Source organism: Neolamprologus multifasciatus, chromosome 7 (assembly GCF_963576455.1).
Source record: "Neolamprologus multifasciatus chromosome 7, fNeoMul1.2, whole genome shotgun sequence".
In the NCBI taxonomy this organism is placed as follows: domain Eukaryota; kingdom Metazoa; phylum Chordata; class Actinopteri; order Cichliformes; family Cichlidae; genus Neolamprologus; species Neolamprologus multifasciatus.
Window position 1 is genome coordinate 58,970,964 of NC_140445.1, and position 22,284 is coordinate 58,993,247.

The 22,284-nt window shown below is 41.4% G+C and overlaps 4 protein-coding genes across 9 annotated transcripts in view; 3 read left to right on the forward strand and 1 right to left on the reverse strand.

Moving 5' to 3' along the window:
• The first annotated feature begins 508 nt into the window (after window positions 1-508).
• sinhcaf (SIN3-HDAC complex associated factor) lies at window positions 509-6,130 on the forward strand. Of its 2 annotated transcripts, XM_085168039.1 has the most exons (6): window positions 509-699; window positions 3,120-3,247; window positions 3,383-3,482; window positions 3,581-3,704; window positions 4,039-4,189; window positions 4,976-6,130. In XM_085168039.1, exons 2-6 carry the CDS (start codon window positions 3,120-3,122, stop codon window positions 5,304-5,306), a joined length of 834 nt encoding a protein of 277 aa, XP_085024165.1. In that variant the 5' UTR covers window positions 509-699; the 3' UTR covers window positions 5,307-6,130. The 2 variants fall into 2 exon arrangements, with proteins under 2 accessions (XP_085024165.1, XP_085024164.1); XM_085168038.1 differs by lacking the exon at window positions 509-699 and having other exon boundaries at window positions 3,114-3,247.
• A 2,825-nt stretch (window positions 6,131-8,955) lies between these two features.
• Window positions 8,956-11,432, forward strand: kxd1 (KxDL motif containing 1). Its single transcript, XM_085168040.1, has 5 exons — window positions 8,956-9,092; window positions 9,376-9,495; window positions 9,617-9,769; window positions 9,852-9,898; window positions 10,531-11,432. The coding sequence occupies exons 2-5, from the start codon at window positions 9,398-9,400 to the stop codon at window positions 10,785-10,787; spliced, it is 555 nt and encodes a 184-aa protein (XP_085024166.1). The 5' UTR covers window positions 8,956-9,092; window positions 9,376-9,397; the 3' UTR covers window positions 10,788-11,432.
• Window positions 11,433-12,336: 904 nt separating this feature from the next.
• Window positions 12,337-18,437, forward strand: LOC146515688 (endoplasmic reticulum-Golgi intermediate compartment protein 2-like). The gene is made up of 13 exons (XM_085168033.1): window positions 12,337-12,834; window positions 12,907-13,015; window positions 13,099-13,145; window positions 13,224-13,291; window positions 13,380-13,420; window positions 13,648-13,749; window positions 13,835-13,927; window positions 14,949-15,004; window positions 15,105-15,203; window positions 15,299-15,396; window positions 15,484-15,646; window positions 16,935-17,008; window positions 17,111-18,437. Exons 1-13 carry the CDS (start codon window positions 12,729-12,731, stop codon window positions 17,174-17,176), a joined length of 1,122 nt encoding a protein of 373 aa, XP_085024159.1. The 5' UTR covers window positions 12,337-12,728; the 3' UTR covers window positions 17,177-18,437.
• Window positions 18,438-20,913: 2,476 nt separating this feature from the next.
• Window positions 20,914-22,284, reverse strand: part of magi2b (membrane associated guanylate kinase, WW and PDZ domain containing 2b) — a 90,984-nt gene continuing 89,613 nt past the window's right edge. For 3 of the 5 annotated variants that reach the window (XM_085167986.1, XM_085167987.1, XM_085167988.1), the window contains one exon: window positions 20,914-21,736. In XM_085167986.1, coding sequence (XP_085024112.1) covers window positions 21,042-21,736 — 695 coding nt within the window. In that variant the 3' untranslated portion in view covers window positions 20,914-21,041. Of the gene's footprint in view, window positions 21,737-22,194; window position 22,284 lie in introns of all 5 variants that reach the window. The other 2 variants (XM_085167989.1, XM_085167990.1) reach the window with 1 other exon arrangement.

The following is a 22,284-nucleotide window of genomic DNA, read 5'->3' on the forward strand; positions in this document are numbered from 1 at the left end:
TAAAAGGTTGACTTTACTACTATTACACTGATGCTGATGAAGAATCTTGCTCTTATAAACTTGGTAAATGTAAAAACAAAAAAACAACTATGTGATATTTTTTTGTTTTTGTTTTTTTTATACTCAAGGCGCTAATATATTTTTTTAATTTCTGCATTGCTGTTAGCCTTAAACTGACCACTGGATGGAGACTAACGTTCACTCACCTTTTATTTACTACTAATCTGATCCGTTCAAATCAACAAAAAGCCCCATTGCCGTGCAAGACGCCAAGCTCCCCGAAAAACCGTAGGCCTCCAGACAAGCCATCTGGCGTCCTGTAGTAAAACAACAGGCGCCGCCCCTTGCTTACATTCTCCAATGTGCCATAGCAACCGGGGCCGAGCCCCCTGTTCCCGCGCAATGTTCCCATCCTTATAAGGCCAGTAGAATGCAGACGCACGCATACGTCATACGTCGTTTATGTAAATAGTTTGATTGAAGAAAAAGAAAAAAAAAAAGACCTCTTCTCTACTCTGAAATGGAGGTGTGGATACCACGCATGCGCACAATTGTCCACAACTCTAGTCCCGTCCACAAGCGCAGACATCAACAAGAGAGCGGGTTACCGATGAGGGTAGATGTTCATAAGTCACAGCGTAACGACGCGATATTCGGACTGTTATTACTTTGGATCAGCTCCACACAACTCGCAGAAAGGTAACGACTGTCTGTGTTCGTCTGGCCTCGTCTTTAAAAAGCCTTTTAAAAGTGTTCGCCGCGCTTTTCAGGGCCGTAATTCAGAAACAAGCTTCGAGATGTCTCACGAACAATTGCTCTTTTTTTATTTTTAAGGCCTGCTGCGCGGACCCGACTTGGTGGTCAGCGGTATTTGTAGGTCACCTTAGAAACAACGAAACTAACCGGGCAAAGTGGGAGGAAAGCGGGAAAAGCGCAAATGTGCGTTTAAAATGCGTTTGAAGGGGCTTTCACGTGCGGGCATGAAGAGGAGCAGGGGGGATGGCTGCTGGTGCTCGTGCTCCTGCTGTTATTATTATGGGTTGGCTCGGCGCATTTCGGCGACAGTTTATCGGTAATGTAAACGTGGTAAAGTGGGTTAATGTGAGCGTCTGGGCTGCAAATGTGTTCTTGTACAGAAGGAGACAAGCGTGGATGCAGTGTGCCGCACATTTTCTGCCTGCTAGACAAGCCAAGTTGAACCTCTCACGCCCACCCGGAGCGGAGATGCGTCTCAGCACGCGGCCACCGCTGTCAACAAAACCGCTCCTGCAAGCGCAAAGTAATCCCCAACCAAAGCAGGAAAGCCAAGCTGGGTAAAAAATGTGGTTTGTGGGAGAAACAGGAGAGAAAAGCGACTTTCCGAGAGCCGCCGCTTTGAACTTGCCGCACATGTAGCCGATTGTGGACTGTTGCAGTGACGCGGCTCTGGAATAACAAAGAGTAAAGATCAAATTACACATTTATTTCAGAGCAGCTCCCCTTTAACACCAAGCCCGCCGCTTTTATTAGTTATATTTTGTGCTCTCGAAACACGTTAGTCCGAGTTTATCCCTCAGCATAAAGTTGAGGGATAAACTCGGCATCGTGGAAGCGGAGGATGGTCATCATAAAATGGGTGCGCATGAAGCAGGTCGTGTGGCATGCCATGCTTCCTCGCTGGCGGAGTGGGCGGTAAAAATTGGCGACTTGCACTTTTCTCTCGATGAAAAAGAGGACATTGCACGGTGTCTTATTTTATTCTGAAAGGCGAGGGTGTTATTCGTGCGAGTTCGGCAGCTTTTCGCGGTGATTTTTCTTTCTTTTTAGCGTTTGTTTTAAATGTTGCAGTTTTTGCGGAAAATCGCATCACACCCCCTTCGCCACATTGCCTCCGCCTTTGAAGTGTGTTGCCATGTTGAGTTGCGTCACGTACTGTATTTTGCTGCAGAGATCGTCTGTAATTTACAGATGAGGCACGCGAAGGGTAGAAACAAATTAGTTTCTACCCTTTATTATTTAGTTTTATTATTTAAATTGCTTGGTTACATTTTCTTTTTTGAATGAATGCTGCTTTCTTAGCTTTCTAAGTGCAGGTTAGGTGCACGTCTTGTTTAAAAGGACTTTAGTATAGAAAAACAATGTTTGCACTTCACTACAAATAAAACTGCGCAACAGCAAAGTGCTATTGAATCTCTTCTGTTGTTATATAGGAACTATACCACGTGAAATCGTTTATAAATTAAGGTATAGCCCATTTTGTCCCACAGTTAATATATTAGCTGTGTCACAGGAGAGAATAAGTGCCAGAGTTGGTATTCCTTTCTCAATACAACTTCCTTCATGTCGGCTTGTGTTGCTTTTTAAACTGACCTCTCCACAGAAATGCCCAATATCTAGTATCTGATTTAATCATGCAGAGTGAGAGTTCTTCGCCATTTTCCTGCTCTTTTTTACTCTCTATGGCACCGCACTGTCAGAAGACCCCGAGGACTGATGGCAAGAGGAAAAAAAAGCCCAGTCTGGGGGGCGCGGCTCACAGTTTTTGCCGCAGTTCAGGTCTACATGTGCCTTGGAGTTTAAATTTTGCCTAGCAACATAAATCATAATTCCTGTGCACGCTTATTACATTTCGAGTAATTTCCCCCGGACGCAGTGATGTATAATATTTTACTGGCATTTCTCTAGTAACGCGGTACACATTTTGCAGTTTGTCTTTCCACCTCGTGACGAATAACGCATCTTGTCCGGCCCGGAGGCTCGCACTGATTGCGTGCGTAAATCTTATTTTGGGTTTCCAAAACGAAGCGTGAATCCTGTGAGCGCAGCATGGTGACATTATCTGTCTGACACGCTGTCTGACTGTTGACCTACTTCCCCCACTCTGTCTCTCCTTCCATGTGGGTCAAAGCGGAGAGATGCTCCAGCAAAACTGCTTTTCGTGAACATTGTTGGCGATTAAACACATTTTTGTCCGCTCACTGCAGACTTAACTGAAATTTGTGCCTCACCTCTGACCTGCACTGCAAATGTAGGGGTGAAGGGAGTATTCTCCTCCGCCCCACCTCCTCCTGCTGCTGCAGCGGTGCACACTGATCATATGTAAACATTTAACCCCCCCTTTTTTTCTCCCCTGAATGCAGATGTTTGGCTTTCACAAGCCTAAAATGTACAGGAGTTTGGACGGCTGCTGCATCTGCCGTGCAAAGTCGTCAAGCTCTCGTTTCACAGACAGCAAGCGCTATGAGAAAGACTTCAAGAGTTGCTTTGGGTAAGAGATACACCTGAGCATGTGTGGTGCTGCAGGCAAACCATACCTGTCATGGTTTTTAGGCTGTGCACGTCATATTGATGCTAAAGATTTTCCATTTTTTCCTCCTCATCACAAACTGAAACTGTCTTCCAGACTGAGCGAAAGCCGGTCTGGAGAAATCTGTAATGCCTGCGTGCTCCTTGTGAAACGGTGGAAAAAACTCCCTGTGGGAACCAAGAAGAACTGGAACCATGTGAGTTTCAGTGCTGACAGCATGACCGGCCTATCACTTTATGGTGATGATAAAACCCAAATGATACTAATTCGTCCGGTTTCCTGTCCCTCATCCAGGTTGTTGATGCCAGAGGAGGTCCCAGCTTAAAGTTAACTTCCAGGCCCAAGAAAATAAAGTCCATCTCCAAGAAAGCACGGCCAAGCCAGATCAACAGGCTTCAGAAAGAGCTGAAAAGACACAGTGAGTAATTATGATGTGTATTTGAGGAAAATGGTAAAGTCATGACAAAATAATGGCTAAAAAAAGGTCGGTTTGGAAAGGTGTTTATTTCTGTGGGATCGGGACATTAAAAATACACCAGCACACATCTGTTTGTACCACAACGTTTCAGTTTTACTTTACCTCTCCTTTCCAGGCGCACTGGGTTAATGGATTGTAGTAGCACTCCTGTTACTTCATTCAGGGTTTTTCAGGTTTAAAAAAAATATATATATATATATATATATATATATATATATATATATATATTTTATTTTTTTTATTTTTTTATTATTTGTCCTATTCTGTCCTCTAGACTCAGATGCCCACAGCACCACCTCCAGTGCCTCCCCTGCTCAGTCTCCCAGCTACAGCAACCTGTCAGACGAGGGGTCCGACACAGAGCTCAGCCCAGGATCCAGCCGCTCCCCCGTTTTCTCATTTCTGGACCTAACGTACTGGAAGAGGTAAGGCGGACAGTGAAGCACATCTTTAATCTACAGGCTTAATTTTTAGAATAATCTACTACAAGTGGTTTAACTGTGTATATAAACCTTCAAGCCTTCGCCTGCTTTACATATACAGGTGAAGCTCCCACCGATGCCCCACCCTGCTGGATTACAGTGACATTAAAGGGATTTCTTTATGTATTTAGCTTAATATTACTAACTGTTACTTGCTTATTACTGTATGTAAATAATTTTTGTTTGTTCGTTTTGGGTCATTAACTAATAGTTGCATTTATTTTTAGTGACAATTTTTCAGGTTTGTTATAAATGTATTTAGGATTTGAGTTTACTTTTACCTTCCAGACAATCTGTAATGTTTTATTGGCAAAGTTTGTAGAGATTTTGAAACTTGCTTGAGACCAGTAATCTATCAAAGTATGAAAATATATTTTACAAAAAAACCTAAAATGTTGCCTTTTTAAAATAGATTTAATAACTGACTTTTGATCTTTGACTTGTTTTTCAATACATTTTTAAAAATTTAGTTTTTCCTTAGAGCATTTTTTGTGGTGCCTGATGTTTTATCTATTAAGCCTAATGCACTTTTTTTTTTTTGTCAGACAGAGAAACAACAGGAAAATGCATTCATTTCTGTCAAATACTCAATACCACCTTTAACACATGAAGTGCCATGCTAATCCAGGATAACCCAGATTCAACACTGAATGCATTTTAATGCAATTAAATAACAGAGTAAACACACAGAGCCATAATGGTTTCTGTCTCATTTCATGCTCTGTGCAGGCAAAAGGTGTGCTGTGGAATAATCTACAAGGGGCGCTTCGGGGAGGTGCTCATCGACCCCCACCTGTTCAAACCGTGCTGCCGCAACAAACGACAACAACAACAGCAGCAGCAGCAGAAGCAACAACAGCAGCAGGAGGAGGAGGAAGAGGAGGAGGAGGACGAGGAAGAAGAGGTGGAGGCAGAGGAGGGTCGGGTGTGTGTAGAAAAATCCCAGATGGGAGAGGAAGTGAAGGAGATGGCAACTTGTGGTGAAAGTGCAGAGTCTGCTCAGCTGCATGTTGCATCGCCACCAGTCAGGAGTGAGGTGGTGGGGGAGGAAGGGTGGTAAAGCCACCCCCCCCCACACACACACACATCTCTGAAGAAATCTTGAGGTGCTGTTTTTTTTCTCTCAAGCACTTATAGAAAAAAGTGGCCTCAGATTGCCTTCAGTTACAAAGCAGCTGAAAAATCCTTTCTCCATAATGAGGATTGTTGATTGCATTTAAATGATAACTTATGGACTGTTGTGTTTCTCTGTTGTCTGTCTTTACTTTGTATTTAATATTTTCGCCATCCCGACGATGGACCATCATACTCGGTGTAATTGATCTACTTTGAAATGCTGGAGCTCCACTTTGCTGGTACATTTTTATCAGATTTTATTCCAAAACGCAATACATCCACTTATTTACAGAAAAAAAGGTGCTACTTAAAGCTCACAAACACAGCCGAACCCATCTCAGCGAAGATGTTTTATAAACATATATGTTAAGATGACTAATATAATGAGGTTAATTAATTTTGGTTTCTTTGTTCAGAGTTGATATCTGGGTTTGTTTGGGTTTTTTTTTTTTTTTAATGGTGGATATCTCCCGTTTTGGAATGAATGACACTTTACACTGATGGAGCACAGACCTGTACAGTAACCCTCTGTTTTTCTGTCTGCTCACGACAACATCCACTCCTAACAAAGAGTTTGTGGTTTTTAGACTGGATTAGCGTTTCTGTGTGTAAATACGTATGGGTCCCATTTAATAAGGCCTATTCACAGCTTCAACAGCAAATACACCAGCCTTAATTATGTGTTACAGACAGCGCTAGTGTTAAATCTGCATTGGTATTAAGGAACAAAAAGGGACAGTACAAATATTTATTGTGGCCTCAGCAACACACACAGTGCATTTTTGCATGAATGGCAAGCCCACTCATCCAAAAGACCGACTGATCTGATGTATGAGTCTTCTAAAAATTGCATGGCCTTATAAAAAATTGTAAATCCTACTTTTATTTTTTTGGATCCATTTTTCTGAAGTTTTAACTTATTTTTATATGTAAAAAAAAATACAAATAAAAGTGTCTTTGCATAATAATACCACACAATACAACAGCAAAACACAAAAATCGGTCTATCAGTCATTTTAGCAATATCAGTATCAGTGATTTCCATTATTCCCGGGTCAGTATACGGTAAAAGACTTTATACAAGCTAAAATTCTATGCCATTGCCTCTTATATACCACAAATGTGTTGTGATATATTGCCTAATATTACTTTATTTATCAAATGAAAGCCAAAGCACATTGAAATTCACCCAATGTCAAATCAATGCAGGTTTTCTATGGACACTTGTGCTTGTCCGAGGTCATTTATATGTATGTTTTAAAAATAACACTAATATGAAATTTCATACATGTGATGTTGTAGTCAGGAGCAGCGGGTGTGTTATGTACATAAGGGGTTGGATGAGTCATATGGCTCTTTATATAGGTTTCATTATTTATTTATTTCATATTTATTTGTATCCCTACTTAGAGAAGTGAATTCTTTTCATCTTTAGCTTACTCATAGTACGGTTTTATTCATCAGAAGTCGAATGTTTTTCTCACGCAGGCTTTGGTTAACATTGCATTCAATTACTGGTTGTCAATATTTGTGAAATGTTGTTAAATATTTATTTGCTCATCGGTTGAGTTGCGTGCAACCTAACTTATTCTGTATCATCACTTTGGATTTTTATCATGTAGACTGAAACAGCTGATAGATTGCAACCAAACTGTACTTCTCCCTTTTTACCTTGTAGCTTAAAAATGTCACAGAATAGTAGGATACAATAGTAGGATACATAACTCTAGACTTGCATGTATTGTTGCTATGCATTTACTTAACTTACAAGTTAGACAAAATGGTTTTGTATTTTTTATACATCATGTACTTTTTTTTTTACTTTTCCCTTAATAAAAAGTAATTTTGTGAGCTTTCTGGATGTATGGAGTGACTGAATTTATTGGTGTAAGCCGGAAAGGGAGAGAAAGAGGGACGTTATCTTCTAAATATGGGCGTGCATGTCATAATTACATTATACATATACTCCTGTCTAACTGAGGCAAATCTCTAATCAGCAAGCCAGATTGCAAATGTAGCACATTTCCCACCATGTTACGTATCAGTGTGAACATTTCAGCTGATCTGCTGGGATTTTCCCGCACAAACATCTCTAGGGTTTACAGATAATGATCTTAAAAAGAGAATAGCCAGTGAGTGAAAATGTCAGACTGCCTTGAGCTGATAGGAAGGCAACAGTGACTCAAATAACCACTCATCGTTGCTATTAAAGTACGCAGTAGAGCATCTCTAAGCGCATAACATGTTGACCACCAAAGCAGATGGGCCACAGCAGCAGAAGACCTCAACGTGTGCCACTCCTGTCAGCTAAGAACAGCCTATTTGCAGAGGCTCACCAAAACCTGACAGTAAAAAGTTTGAAAAAATGTTGCTCTAGTTTTGCTGCAGTGGTAATGGTGGAGAGTGGTAAGGTTAGAATTTGGCATAAACAGCATGAACCCATTCTGCCTTGTATGAAAGATTCAGGCTGCTGGTGTTGTGGTGACTATTTCCTTAACACACTTTGAGCCACTTGGCACCAATTGAGTACTGTTTAAATACCACAGCCTTCGCGGGTATTGCTGCCAAACCTGTCCATTGCTTCATGACCACAGTGTCACATCTAATGGCTGATTTCCACAGGATATGTCACAAAACCAAGTCACAAAACTCAAATAATCTTTGACTGGTTTCTTGAGTATGACAAAGAGTTCATTGTACTCAAATGACCTCCACATGCATCAGATCACAATCTAGTAAATTTTTGGGATGTGGTAGAACAGGAAATTCACATCATGGATCTGCAGCTGGCAAATCTGCAGAAATTGTGTGATGTCATAATGTCAATCTGAACCAAAACATCTCAGAATTGATTGAAGCACCTTGCTGAATCTATGCCACAAAGAAGCAGTTCTGAAGCAAAAGCAGTTCTGAAGGCGAAAGCGGTCTAGATTACACTATTTTTTTTTAAGAGAGAGAAACATAGCAGTTCAAATGTACATAAGGCTAATTATGTTGCTGCTCTTCAAGTTCACTGTAAGGCTTAAACAAAAACGGTCATATACACTCAATATTTATTCCACGCATGCATCCATTTTTTCTCGCATAGTTGTGCTGCAGCCTATCCTAATTGTCACCGGGCGAGAGGCGGGATATATCCCGGACAGGTCTCAAAATATGTCGTGTATTTCATTGTCACTGAAGCTTCCGTCCATGACTTGCAAATGATTATGCAATTAAGTTTCTCTTCTGCAGCGACGAAAACAAAACACACTCTGTAAGAAAGTAGCTTAAATAAAGAACAGCAGCTCAATAAAATAATATTATAATGACAAAAGAAGACATTTCACTAAAGTCAAAAATTATCTCAGTTAAACAGAATAAATTGGCTGGAATCATATTAGCTCAGTAGGGAAAAAACAGATAAAATTGCGGAAGAATGGCACGTAAAAAACGAAATACAACACAATGGCGTGGCTCAGTAGAATTAAATATATCGATTTAATTTTAATTAACTGAAAAATATATAAGTGAATATAAATAGCTTATTAACGAAAACTAATGAAAAAACAACGAAAACAAACAAACAAACAAACAAACGAAACCTTAGACCGGAAGCGTTGGTCTCGTGACAGGAACTTGAAAAACATATGGAAGTGGGTTGTTTTTGTCTCACAGCCAGGTGTCAAATATAGTCTTAATCTGCTGCGTAGTCGTCCAAACTCTACAGATAGCCATCGTCCGAGCTCAGGTAAGTAATGTAAACTTTGTAGTTGCATTTATTATTATTACGGCTCGGTAGCTAGCGTACTAACCTTGCGGTGGTTGGTTTGGGGTGCTAACAGGGAGCTGGAGGGCAGTTAAACACCGGCACAGCATGCGGTGAATAAACAATTCACAGCTGGAGTTGACTGTCTCTGATTTAATTAGCGTTTACAAATCTAGCTTATTTCTTTCTCGTTGATTAAATGCCTGTGTTTACATTTCTGGATATTTTGGCTCATGCAGTTATGAATAAATGTTTCCAATTGCAGTTTTTTCGGCTTGCTCGTCATCATGGTGGAGCACACGGCTTCTGACGTGTTCTGCAATCGGATGCTGAGCATGGTCAACTCTGAGGATGTTAACGCCATCATCCAGGCTCAGAGACACATGTGAGTACCAGACTGAGCCCAGTGGTGCCATGAAATATAAACTATGTCTGCTGTTTGGGATCGTTTCATTTGTGTCTGAGATTAAGATTTCTGTTTCTCTGGTTAACTGTTGTAAAAACAGGCTCGACCGTTTTGAGAAAACCAATGAAATGCTGATCAACTTTAATGGGCTGTCTAATGTACGCCTGCAGCAGATGAACGAACGTTTCCTACTTCACACTCGCACTCTTGTGGAGATGAAGAAAGACCTGGACAGCATCTTTAGAAGGATCAGGTAAGTGTCTACTACTCCCACCATGCAAACGTGCAAAAACAAAAAATACACCTTTAATCACAGGCTTTCTCTGCCTCTCCAGGACACTAAAGGGAAAGATAGCTAAGCAGTATCCAGAAGCTTTCAGCAGTGAGTTGTTTTCTTTCTATTCATCACAACTTGATTTCTTTCTTCTTCTTTTTTTCATATTTCACACTTGCATGTTTCAGATTATCAAGGAAATGGTAATATTACACAAATAGAATCAGAATAAATACAAAATGCAGTTTTTAAATGATGATTTCATTTATTGGGGGGAAAAAGCCATCCGATCTCACCTGGCTCTCTGTGGATATTTAAGGCTAAAACCACTGCTGACCCAAAAGAAAACACCAAATCATCTTCTCTCACAAAAATATTTACATCAAGAAAATAATCTGAGGATTGACGAGACTTAAGTTAAACTTAAAAGGTTGCAGTCCCTTTTTATTTGGTATTATACTAACAGTGCACTTGACTGTAGTTCTTGCTGCCAAGGGTGACAGTTTATATGTTTATCAGGTTTATTTATTCACACAGGACCAGGTAGGTTTAGATGAGGTTTAGATGGCAAACATGCATTTTGTACTTAGTCGGATTATCTTGGTCTAATATTAAAATTTGCTTAATGATCTTAAACACGTGTAACAAATATGCAAATAACTAAGAAATCAGGAAGAAGCTAAATATGTTTTCACGGCACTGTAAATTGAATTTTTAAAACAATGTATTTTTCCTGACAGACATCCATGAGTCGCCCATTTCTGAGGAAGATGACGATGAATTTGACCCAGTTCCCCCAAGCATTGCCACAACTACTACCACAGCCACCTCAGAGCAGAGCACAGAGTCATGTGACACAAGTCCAGATGTGATCTCGCCCACTGTGAGCAGATGCTCTGAAGAGCTCTCTCAGGAGCCTCCTGACACGCCCACCTCTGACTTCCTAGAGACAGCTGTCCTGCAGGACGAGGGTCCTGACTCAGTCCCTGCAGAATAGCGAACAGTTAATGGGTCACTTTAAACTTCTTTTTTTTTTCAGGAAGACTTGTTGTATAATTGCATGTGCACTTGCCACTGTAATGTTTGCGGTCATTTGTTTGTTTGATGTTTTGAGGTGGCTTTGCACTGTCAATGAGAAACATGATTTTTTTTTTTTTTTGCCATACATAATTGTGTTGTGCTAGCATAGCACCACAATAATGCAGAAAATACTTGAACTTGTATAATACACCACTGTATATCTGTATGTGTATAACTATACAGCAAACCTGAGCAAAAGCCTGTGTGTACAAAGAAGTTCTCATCATGTCAACATAAATAACAGATACAAAATCTAGTCTCACTCTGAATATTGGTAGTTAGTTTTTGCAAATGTTTATTGCACTTGTTGCAGCATTGTTATTCAGCAGTCTCCTGTTAACCCTATATAATTTATTTCCCATAAAACCAGGAAATCTGTTTATCAGCACCTTCATGAGTGCGTCCTACTGCTAGTTACAGATATCATTTGGTTTAAAAGTGTAAAACTAAATATATTTATTTTTTTATACTGCTACATAACAATATTAATTTGAAAAGCAAAGATGCTAAAGCTAAAATAGGTAATGGTACACGGTTATGGAGGCGCTGGAGAGTTCTAGTTGTTGCAATTTTACACTTGAATAAAATTGCATTTTTCTGCTGAACAGTGTATGAGCCTTCATTAACAAAACTCTGTTTGTATACTAAACTTCTCACATGTTAATAACAATGAATCTCTTGATGCTAATTTCACCATTGAGAATTGTAATTGTGTTTTTTTAAACGGATCTTTGTCCATGTTAAAAAAATATACATATATATATGTGTGTGTGTGTGACAATTGTTTACTTTATTGTTATTTTAAAAAATGAAGCCATATCATCATTTCATGTATTTTTCAAGTCAATAGAAAATAAAAATTTGAATTCAAAATATACAACAAAAGTGAATAACACTGGAGAAAGTTGGAGGCCTCCTAATCTGCAGCTGCAGGTTAAAAGGCTACTTTAGGTGCAAGCTCCTACAGCACAACATGAATAGTATTAAAAAAGATCAGTTAGACCCTTTTAATAACTGCAGATAATCTAGACATTCACTCTTAAAGTCTCCATGGTGAGAAGGACTGATGCTATGTAATCCACAATTGGGGGTCTTGTAATAATCATGTAATAATCACATAATTAGCCTGGCACTAGAGTGGCACAACACCTAAACACTGTGTAGGAGCTGCTCTTTAGTAGTTATTGCTAAATAATTCTCACAAAAAATGAAATGTCACACAGCAACCGTCTCATAACGTCTCTGAGCTCCTTCTTGTTTGCAGTGCAGATGAACACACTGACAAATTAAGTTGTGAGAGTAGTGAGCAGGTGAAAAAGAGGTGGAGGTTTGCAGTGGATGAATGAAAGTAAATACAAGAAAAAGGCAGGTGTAACAGTGAAGCTGCACGGAGCAGAAATAAATACATGGTGTCACCTGTGACTGGCAGCAGCAAAATACCAGGACTAAACAGGAAGAAATGCAGGCTGACTCCCCTCTTAACCACTAGCGGGCGCTAGGGCCAAAAGAGTGCAGTTTTTCTGTGCAGACAATGCGGGTCAATCGACAATGCAGATACTCCATAACACACTTATACCGGGGTAGCTTCTTTTGTAATTATATATTTCTTGCTGTGTCATCGTAAACACAAGCTCTTCATCTGTATATAATTCCTTTTTGGGGGGCATTTAATTTAGCATTAATCCAGTTGTTCGGCTAGTTAGCTAGCTAATGCTATACGCTAGCCCGGTAGCTGTCATGACCAACGTCAGCAACCTAACTTAGACCTCAGCTGTCGTCGCTTTAAACACATCAAACCCGAAAACATCCACTTCATGTGGGAGTCACCTGGAGTTTAAGCTCCGCCGCAGGTCCCAAGATGAGGAGGCTGACGAAGAAGAAGGCTCTGACTCTGATGAAGGAGTTAGACGCTTTTCCCAAAGTTCCTGAAAGCTACGTGGAGTCCACAACCAGCGGTGGGACAGGTACAGACTGCACATTTTTAGCTGTAGCTAATCTGAGAGGTTCAGTCTAATCCCATTTCAAACTCTCTCCAGTGTCTCTGATAGCATTCACTTTCATGGCTGTCCTCGCCTTGTTGGAGTTCTTTGTGTACAGACACACATGGATGAAGTACGAATACGAGGTGGACAGAGACTTCAGCAGGTAAAAGCTGAACAAGTTCATGCCATCACCGCCCTCAAAAACCTCTCAGCTGTGTCCTAACTGCACCTGTTCTTCACCAACAGTAAACTCAGGATAAATGTGGACATTACGGTGGCCATGAGATGCCAATGTAAGTAGATACAGGTGTATTTGTGTGTGTGTTTAGGGCAGGAAAAGGTTTTTAACTTCCCTGTTTGATTGGATGCAGATATAGGAGCAGATGTCCTCGATCTAGCAGAGACCATGGTGGCCTCTGATGGATTACAATATGAACCGGTGGGTTTGTGATTTTTATCATGCAGTAAACAATAAAAAAGTAATCTCTGGCATGTCCAACAGTTGTTTTTGTTTTTTTACAATTTAGGTCAACTTTGAGCTCCCACCACAGCAAAGAATATGGCACATGTAAGTTATTTATTCACATTCAGTACTTGGGTATTATGATCTATAATCTAGTAACACTAAATCACGCGAATGTTAGGCTGCATAGATCTTTAACTCACTGAAGCTATACTAATAATTAAGACAAAGTTTGCATCCTCACATTTGTTGATGTAATTTGAAAAAAAAAAAGGTTAATTGTATCCCAAGTGAGTCTTTATTGTCATAATATTTCTGTCCCTGCCTGTCAGGACTCTTCTGCACGTCCAGGAGCGTCTGAGAGTGGAGCACGCTCTGCAGGATGTCATCTTCAAGGCTGCAATAAAAGGAGCTCCTCCTGCTCAGACGAAAAGGTAAAGGACCCTCAGGATTATCTGTGTTTTGTTGGGAGGTGAATGAAAGTGCGATTATGCTGATTGCTTAAGTTCCCCCCCGCAGTGAGGACAGCACCGCTTCCCTGAGTGCCTGCAGGATCCATGGACATCTCTATGTCAACAAGGTGGCAGGAAATTTCCACATTACTGTTGGCAAGTAGGTAACACTCAAAACAATGTATTTTTTAACACAGTTTTTTATTTTGAACCATAGACTGTAAACGTCCTCCCGCTGTACAGAAACAATCATAGCAGGTACTGCTTCCTGCATGGCCCTAATGTGAGCGCGCATCGTCTTTGGACTCCACGTGTCAGTCACCATAGTCCGGACTGTCTAGTAAGGCTGCCAAAAAGTTGATTCTGTTCATCTGGATGCAGTTTCGTCACTTATCCAAGTCTCTTCGCCTGATGAAAATCTAAATGAACAGAATTAACTTTCTGGGAGTTCCTCACTTGGATTATTGAGCTGCATGCAAGACACGTCTAGTAGGATTGGCAAAAATCAACACAAATTATAACACAATTACAAAACAAAGACAGAAAAACAGTAGAAGTTTGTTTTGTTTTTTCAGTGAAGGGGATGTCCACGAACTTTAATTATAATTTAACTGAATGAAGTAATTGATTGTAGGCAATGGATCTGGCCTTTTGTGGAGTGGTATTTATAAATGAATAGAATATGGAACAGTAATGATTTTTGTTATCTTGGTTTAATAATCTGAAAGCTAAAATTAAAATTTGATTATCGCACAGCTCTGCTGTTCAGTACTTCTTTATGCTGATGCGGGATGAATCCCAGTCGCTTTTGTAAAACTATTTCAACACATTTCCATCAAGAGAGACGGAAAGTTGCATTCACATCAGTGGCTATGAGGAGGGGAATCACACAGAGACTGAAATGACTTGCTTCTACCGTTATATGGAAAGGAGACATTGCTCTCTACAAGCTTATAGTTTTGCACATTGATTATCAAATACAAATTTCCCCACAAAAGTTGGTTTTGCTCCCATCTTATTATCAAGGGCTGGAGTCGGGGCCTTGATACCTGTGCTCTAACCTCTGCTCACCTCTGTGCTGCTCTGTTTGCAAATTAGATCACTAGCATGGGATATTTTGGCTGTTTTCATGTCATTGATTTACATATAAAGTTAACGCTGACCTTTTCATCCACTTACAGGTCCATCCCGCATCCTCGAGGTCACGCCCATTTAGCCGCCCTCGTCAGCCATGACTGTAGGTTTGCAGACTTTCTGACACCAAATGGCAGCAGCAGATGGAAAGTAAACTGTTTTATATGTTATAAAGATTATTTGTTGTTTTCTGTTTGTTACAGCTTACAACTTCTCTCACCGGATTGACCACCTGTCCTTCGGAGAGCCACTTCCTGGAATTATCAGCCCTCTGGACGGCACAGAGAAAATTGCTATTGATTGTAAGTTGGTGTTTCAGATGTTGTTGAATTACTTGTTATTAAAGTGCTCTGAGAAACTTTTATTTCCACTGATGGCTCTTGATGCTTCTTTCCAGCTAACCACATGTTTCAGTACTTCATCACCATCGTGCCAACCAAACTGAACACCTACAAAGTGTCTGCAGACACGCATCAGTACTCCGTCACTGAGCGGGTAGGTCTGGGTTTGTACTGTTTTAGCTGGGGAGTAGATAGTGTATCATTGTACTGAAAGCATTTGTATGCCTTTGGATGTCCACAGGAACGTGTGATAAACCATGCTGCAGGCAGCCACGGAGTCTCAGGGATCTTTATGAAATATGATATCAGCTCACTAATGGTCAAAGTCACTGAGCAGCACATGCCTCTGTGGCAGTTTCTCGTCAGACTCTGCGGCATCATCGGAGGCATTTTCTCCACCACAGGTAGCTAACGTGCTCATGCTGTTTGAGTGCCGTCTGCATTAAGAGTGTGCTGCAGTAATATTTTCAGATTGCTCTCCTGACTGAAAACCAACTTGGAAGTCACAGTGATTGTTTGTTCAGAACAAGGAGGCATCAAGCAGCAGCAACAGCTTTAACCCTTTACCCCTTGAAAGCCTACTAGGAGTAACCCTTGAAGCTCTTTTCTGACCTGAGTTGTTTTGGTCATATTTCAGCCTGCTTATAGAACAAAATCACTGCATGTGGATAAGAGGTTACTGCGGTGCCGTTTATGCAGCTACCCTTGGAAAAATCTGGAAGTTATTCTAATGATCGTCAAACCACGACATTATTGACGTATACTGACGTGTTAAAACTCGTCATCAAGGGTACAGGGGAGGTCGTCACATCTTTATGGGGGGAAAGTCAAAAGATACACTAACCTTTAAAACTTTGAAAATAGATTTTGAATGTCAGAGCTGCTTACAAGCATTTCATGACAACAGCTCCTTGCAAGTTAACTGATTAAATCATGCTATAATGCAAGAACCATACTAACAAATTCCCATCATAAAGTGCTGTTATTGTGCTCATGTATAGACTTTTATACTTTAGCTTTGCACGATTCACAGTACAAATTAATACTTATTTATCTTATAGTGGAACCTCTCTGTGGAACCTCTCATGTTGTCGATTTTTTTAAAGCGGTTTTAGCTCCCTTATCCAGTTTTGAGCCATTTTTTCTAATTGGCTGCACCTCGCAGCCTCTCCAGAGAGATTAAAGAGCAGGTGGGTGGAGTTTCTGTGTCTAAGATCTCACTGATATCGTACAGGGTCAAGAGCAGAACAGAAACAGTTCAGTAAAGTCTGAAGGAGTCATTTGTACACAGGCTGACCTCATTGATACTTTGGCTATTATAACAAAAAGCTTTAGAGTGACCCTTTAACCAGTAAAACAGGATGTGAAACCTTTGCATTTAATTTAACAAAGTAGATCCAGGTATTCTCATAGAAATCTTCAGCTTAACAGCAGAAGTACCTGAATGTTGTAATCCCAAACATGGTGTTTCTGCCAAGACTAAATCCTGGAGAATCCTGTGACTCTGTTTGTGAACCATCATTCTTAAACCAATGCTGTTAATCCACCTGGATGAAGAGAAAAACTTTATGCATTATTCACAGATGTAGCCACTGCATAAAAGCAGCAGGTAACAACTTAGACCAAGCTGCTTTCACCTCATCTAAACCCTGAACACGAACATCAGTATTTAAAGTTTTTCTCTCCCGGCAGGTATGATCCACGGCTTGGTGGGATTCTTGGTTGATGTAGTTTGCTGTCGTTTCCAAATGGGAATCTACAAACCTGTAAGTTAACGAACAAAACAAAACAAGTACAAGAGCAATTCAGTTCTTTTTTTTTTATTTTTTTTTTTAGTGGTACTAATTTCTTATTTTCTCCTTCCTCAGAAGGATGACCTGACAGCGCAGGAAAGCAGTGAGACTCAGCTTCCTGCTGAAAACTACACAGAGTAACAGCAGATGCTCACAATCTTGGCCTTACCCACAGACAGCAATGACATGCTGGGGAGATGTTTACAAGTTTTATTATAAAATGTTCCCTTTTTTGTTAAAAATGTGTATTTGTATCTGTTTTAACTGTGTAATTCCACAAACCAGAAGCAGTGATTCATCTACTTATGAAAGACTGTAGTCAGTACCTCCACTGTCACGTGTCAGCATCACTGGAGAGACAGAAAGCAGACATTCTTAGATAAATGTTGTAGAATTGATTAGATTTACTGCAAAGATACCTGCAGGCCAACACATTTTCACTTCCCTCTGCTGTGGGGCTCCTTCCTCATACTTCAGCCTTTTTACAGAAGTGAATGTTATACTTAAACCTGTCAGGGACATGGAACAACTTCTCAGTGCCCCGGTCTAAAATGCATCTCATCACATGCAAAAAGGGAGAAACGTGTGCACGGGTATTGGGGTTCTGGGTTTAAATTCATCCGCTAACTGAGCTGAGCCTGGATCTTTTCCCTGTGATTTCCTCCCAGTGTCCAGGGACATGCAGGTTTGGTTAAGCAGTGATTCTAAATGGGCCGTAGGTGTATATGTGAGCGCGAATGGATGTAACTATTAGCCCTGCAATAGCCTGGTGATCTGTCTGTGGCATACCCCGCCTATAACCCGATGGCAGCTGGGATTGGCTCCACCAGAGAAGCGTTGATGGATGGATGTGTGTCCCTTTTAAAGTGGAATTGTATGAAAAGTATGAGTGTTTGTTGGTGACATTGGTTAAATAGGAAACTGATGTGGGGAAAATAAAAGTTTTAAGTTCACTGTCTGCATTTAACTGTGTTGTACATCCTGCTACAATCTGGCCCGTCTATGGCTGGAAGTGCTGAAAGTCTCAGAGCCAGCGGTGTTGTGATTGCTGGTTGCCCTTTTAAATAAACGGCACACACAATTTAGCAATAAAAAAAATGGCTGAAAGTGAAAGCGATTGTATAAAAGGCTCTGAGATTTTTTGTCTTTGCTCTGCAATATTGTGGGGGGTGGAGTTGCGGGAAATGACATAGGTAGATGTAGAAGTTTGGGGTACCGCGCTGCTACTCCAGGAGGGGAGATGGTCCGTGTTAGGTCTGTTTTACCTCATCAAGCTGTGTTCCTGGTTGCCATCCTTCACGGTGATGCTCCAAGTGTTAAGTTCATGACTGGAAACTGCTGGCAACACTGACCATCTAGGTGGCAATAAAACAGCTGGCGGTGACAATCCAGCAAAGTGGAAGCCTCTTGTCCTCCTTCCTGTATCCTGACCAATACACCATCTTGTTATCTGCTGAACCTAAAAGAACTAGCCCTCACCTAGTACTCCTCAACAGCGATGCTTAACTGCAGTGAATATTTGCTTTTTTGTTTGGGTAAACAACTACTTTGTAACCCAAACTGTCGATTATTTATACATTGATGAATAAACTGATCCATTATTTGTCATCGTCCCAATTTCACAAGCAAGAACCTGTAGAAAAGAATATTTTACACCATGTCAAGAGTTTATTTGACAGTATTTCAGAATATCTTTCAGTAAACAAGTTTTGTTTTTTAGCAAAATGTAATATATCAGTACTGTCGCATTTCATAAAAATAGTTGTTCACGTCTTTGAAACTACAGTATCAATGATACAGTAAACCATATTTGTAGGAATACAGCTGTACAAGGTGAATAGTACACAATTAACACTACACAGTTATACTTGATCTCAGTGGGGGTTTATGAGCGTGCCATCCTTCACAGGTTCTGATAAGCAGATTTTTTTTTGTTTCTTCATACAAAAATCGGTCACAGCAGGCAAGGGGTGGGGGTGGGGGCGGCCTGGATGGAGACAGAGGGCTGGATGACGTATTCTTTCAGCGTTTCCTAACTTTGACATTTGTACATACGGCAAACACGTTTCTACAGCCTACTGCGTCTTTCCACAACCATTTTAATCACAGAAAACACAGCTCAGTCAGGCCCGATGACGCTCAATGCACAAAGTCTTACTAGTATCCCAGTCTGCAGGTGCCTGGCTTTCCCAGCAGCTTACGAGCACAGCTTGGATGTACCATCATGTTGCATTCAGTCAAACAGTCGCAATCTTTTTTTTTTTTAATTAATCTGGTCCTCCAGTACTCAAAAGCTTAAGTGATAAAGTTTTAATAAAGAGCACACATCCCGCTGAGAGAAATGGATGACATCGAAATGGAGAAATGCAGGAGGACAGTGACGTCATATTTAAATGCATGTATGTTTCACAGATGTGACATTTGCGGGCAACAATACAAACTTAACGTTAAGCTGAAACACAGAAACCGTGGTCCTCTTTGATACAGCCCTGTCTCCATAGACGTTCACAGCTCTACACTCCCAGACGACTCTAAGAAGAGGATGTGATGCTACGGGCTACAAGTTATCCCCTTTAAAACACAAGGGGACAAAGGGCAATCATTGACACTGATAAGCTATACAGCCGAGTGCATCAAGATATATACTGCTTGGCGTCCGACGAAAGTCGGATTTCTCAACTCAGCGGTTTGCTGACGCGTGTGCATGGTCGCTGATATCTGTTTTGCATTCAGTTCCCAAAATACTTCACAACGGCAACAGCTCTGCATTAGTTCGAGTAAGGCACTCTGCCCCACCTCATAACCATCGGCCTCCTCTTCCCCGCACCGATGCCGCTCTCCCACAGTGATGTGGTACACTTAGCACAGTAAAAGGCATAGAAATGGGAAATAGAGACTGGACAAATTTTTCCTTTTGATCATTAAAATGAATACAACACAGCTTATAATTCTGCACAATGACTGCATGGTTGACTGTGATCAAGTTGTGTACATAACTCAGAAGAGTATCATGAGTTCTTACTAAGCCAACTGTCTTCAGTTACACAAAAGTTCAATTTTGTTCAATTTCGTGGGGGAAAAAAATCCTTTTCGTCTCATGAGTGCCGACCGGTCTGCTCCACATCTCGATTTTCTGCCTTTAAAAGACGTGAGTCCCTGTCTAAAGACATGGTGGTGTATATCCATGCACACAAACGCCGCCTGCCTTGGCGGTCCGGGTGTGGTGACTCGCGCAGTCTTTGATATGTAGTTTATAGACGAGGCCGTGGAAACAGTGATCCTAAAATACTGTCCTGCTTCTTTTTTTGTTTGTTTGTTTTTTTTTTAAACAATGTGTCTAACTACAACACTGCCTCAAAAACACCAATAGGTATGTTTCTGAGTTTACCAAATGTACATATTTTTCACATCTTTACATTTATAGTATGAGATATATTGGTAGGCATGTGCGATTTAACATATGTCAGGTTAACTGGGCTGTGGTTGGGGTCAGTGCCGTGTGTTCCAGGAGTTTCAGTGTCACTGCTTCCATCTGACACACCTGTAGTCTGGTTCATCCCACTGCGCAGAGAAAACAGGGCAAGAAAACAGAAATCTCCTGGTTCTACATGTTTCTCTTCCTTGTGTGAGCCCACGCTGCACTAAACAGTCTGAACCAGATACAGTCGAGCATTTAAAGGTACGTATCGAAAGCACAGCTCCACTCAGAGTCAGGCGTCATTGCTCCATCTGTGATCAGAAAATCAGAAGTCGCATAAAAGGGTCCCCAAAGGTTTAGACCATATGTTACAATAGCTGTGTAAGTTTCTTTGTCTTTAAGGTGGTGGGTGTAATAATCATCTTGTAACAACAACTGAAATATAAAACATGATCTCAGAAGTCGATGGCGATGAAAACAGGGCAGACAGAGGCGGCAAGGGAGATCTACTGGTTCTCTGAAAGGTCCAGTGGTGAACCGAATGAGGAGCCATACAGTGTGACTCGGCCCAAACCAGTAAGATCCCTTCTACCTGCTTACTGTGGAGGTCCAGGACCTCAGGGTGCCAGGCAGTTTGTCAGACCCAGGGACATTCCAGGGCCTCGGGGAGGCAGCAGCACTCCTTGTTGGAGGATCTTCCACGTTTTTGGAGGGGCAGTAGAGCCCAATGTGGCCACCGGCCCGCTCATCTTCTCTGGAGAACAGACCTCGGGACACCAGCCTCTCCTGGAGGCTGATATGTCCATCTCCACTGCCCTGAGAGGCTCCGTTCAAATTCACACCAGCAAATGGGTCCCAGGGCCAGATAGTGCTCAACGCTTGTGTATGCAGATCCTTTCTCTTACAGCAGGGGGAGCAAGTCTCCCTTTGCCTCTCTCTTCTGTCAGTGCACTTTCCCACAATAGCTTTGGAAGGCAAAGCACGAAGCTGTCTGTCGCCCGGTCCACAGTCCATCTCTCCCGACCCCTGAGGGGTTCCCTGCCCCCTGATAATGCATTTTTGCTCGGTGGACCTGCCACCTGCAGCCCCTCTAATGGAGCTGTGGTCTGTCAGCTTTGGAGCTTTGTCTGCCATGCACACTGTGGCCTCTAGAGGGAGCTGATGAGGGGAATCTGGGGCTGACGATGGATGGGATGAGAGCAATGGATTCAGGTGAGCTTCCAGGGTCACTTCCTGCAGGGCAGAGTGGGCTGTAGAAAGGGAATCCCAGGGGCCGGCACAGTCTGTCAGGGAGGAAAACAATATGCTCAAGAGGACTGATATGAAAGAGGTGGAAACGATCATGCACATGCATACAGAGACAGAAAGAAAGGGAAAACACCCCAGAGATAAACACGTTCTTTTATAATATCAGACAAACTTGCATGCACATGTGTATAAGCAGCACAGCAACAGACTTACGTGTAAGGATTTATTCAGTGCTTGTAAACAGTTAACATATTTGCAGCTGTGTGTGACGGACTGATCCCGAGCAGCTCTCGAGTACAAAGTCTACTTCAAAGCCCTCTTCAGGACAATTAGACCCAAAGGGTCACTACAAACCATCTTCCACTCTTACTATAGCACACACGAGCACAGATGCACACATGTCAGCTACTTTCCCATGCAAAGACTCGTGACCACAGTTATAGCACACAGATTAATCAGTATGGAGAGAGAGAGACATGCAGTTTTCACAAACCGTGTCTTTAGAGTGGCCCATTAGGAAGAAATAGGGGGAGCTTAGTGTGTCACCTTTCATGCACATGGAGAGGTTGGGAGGTACCATTCC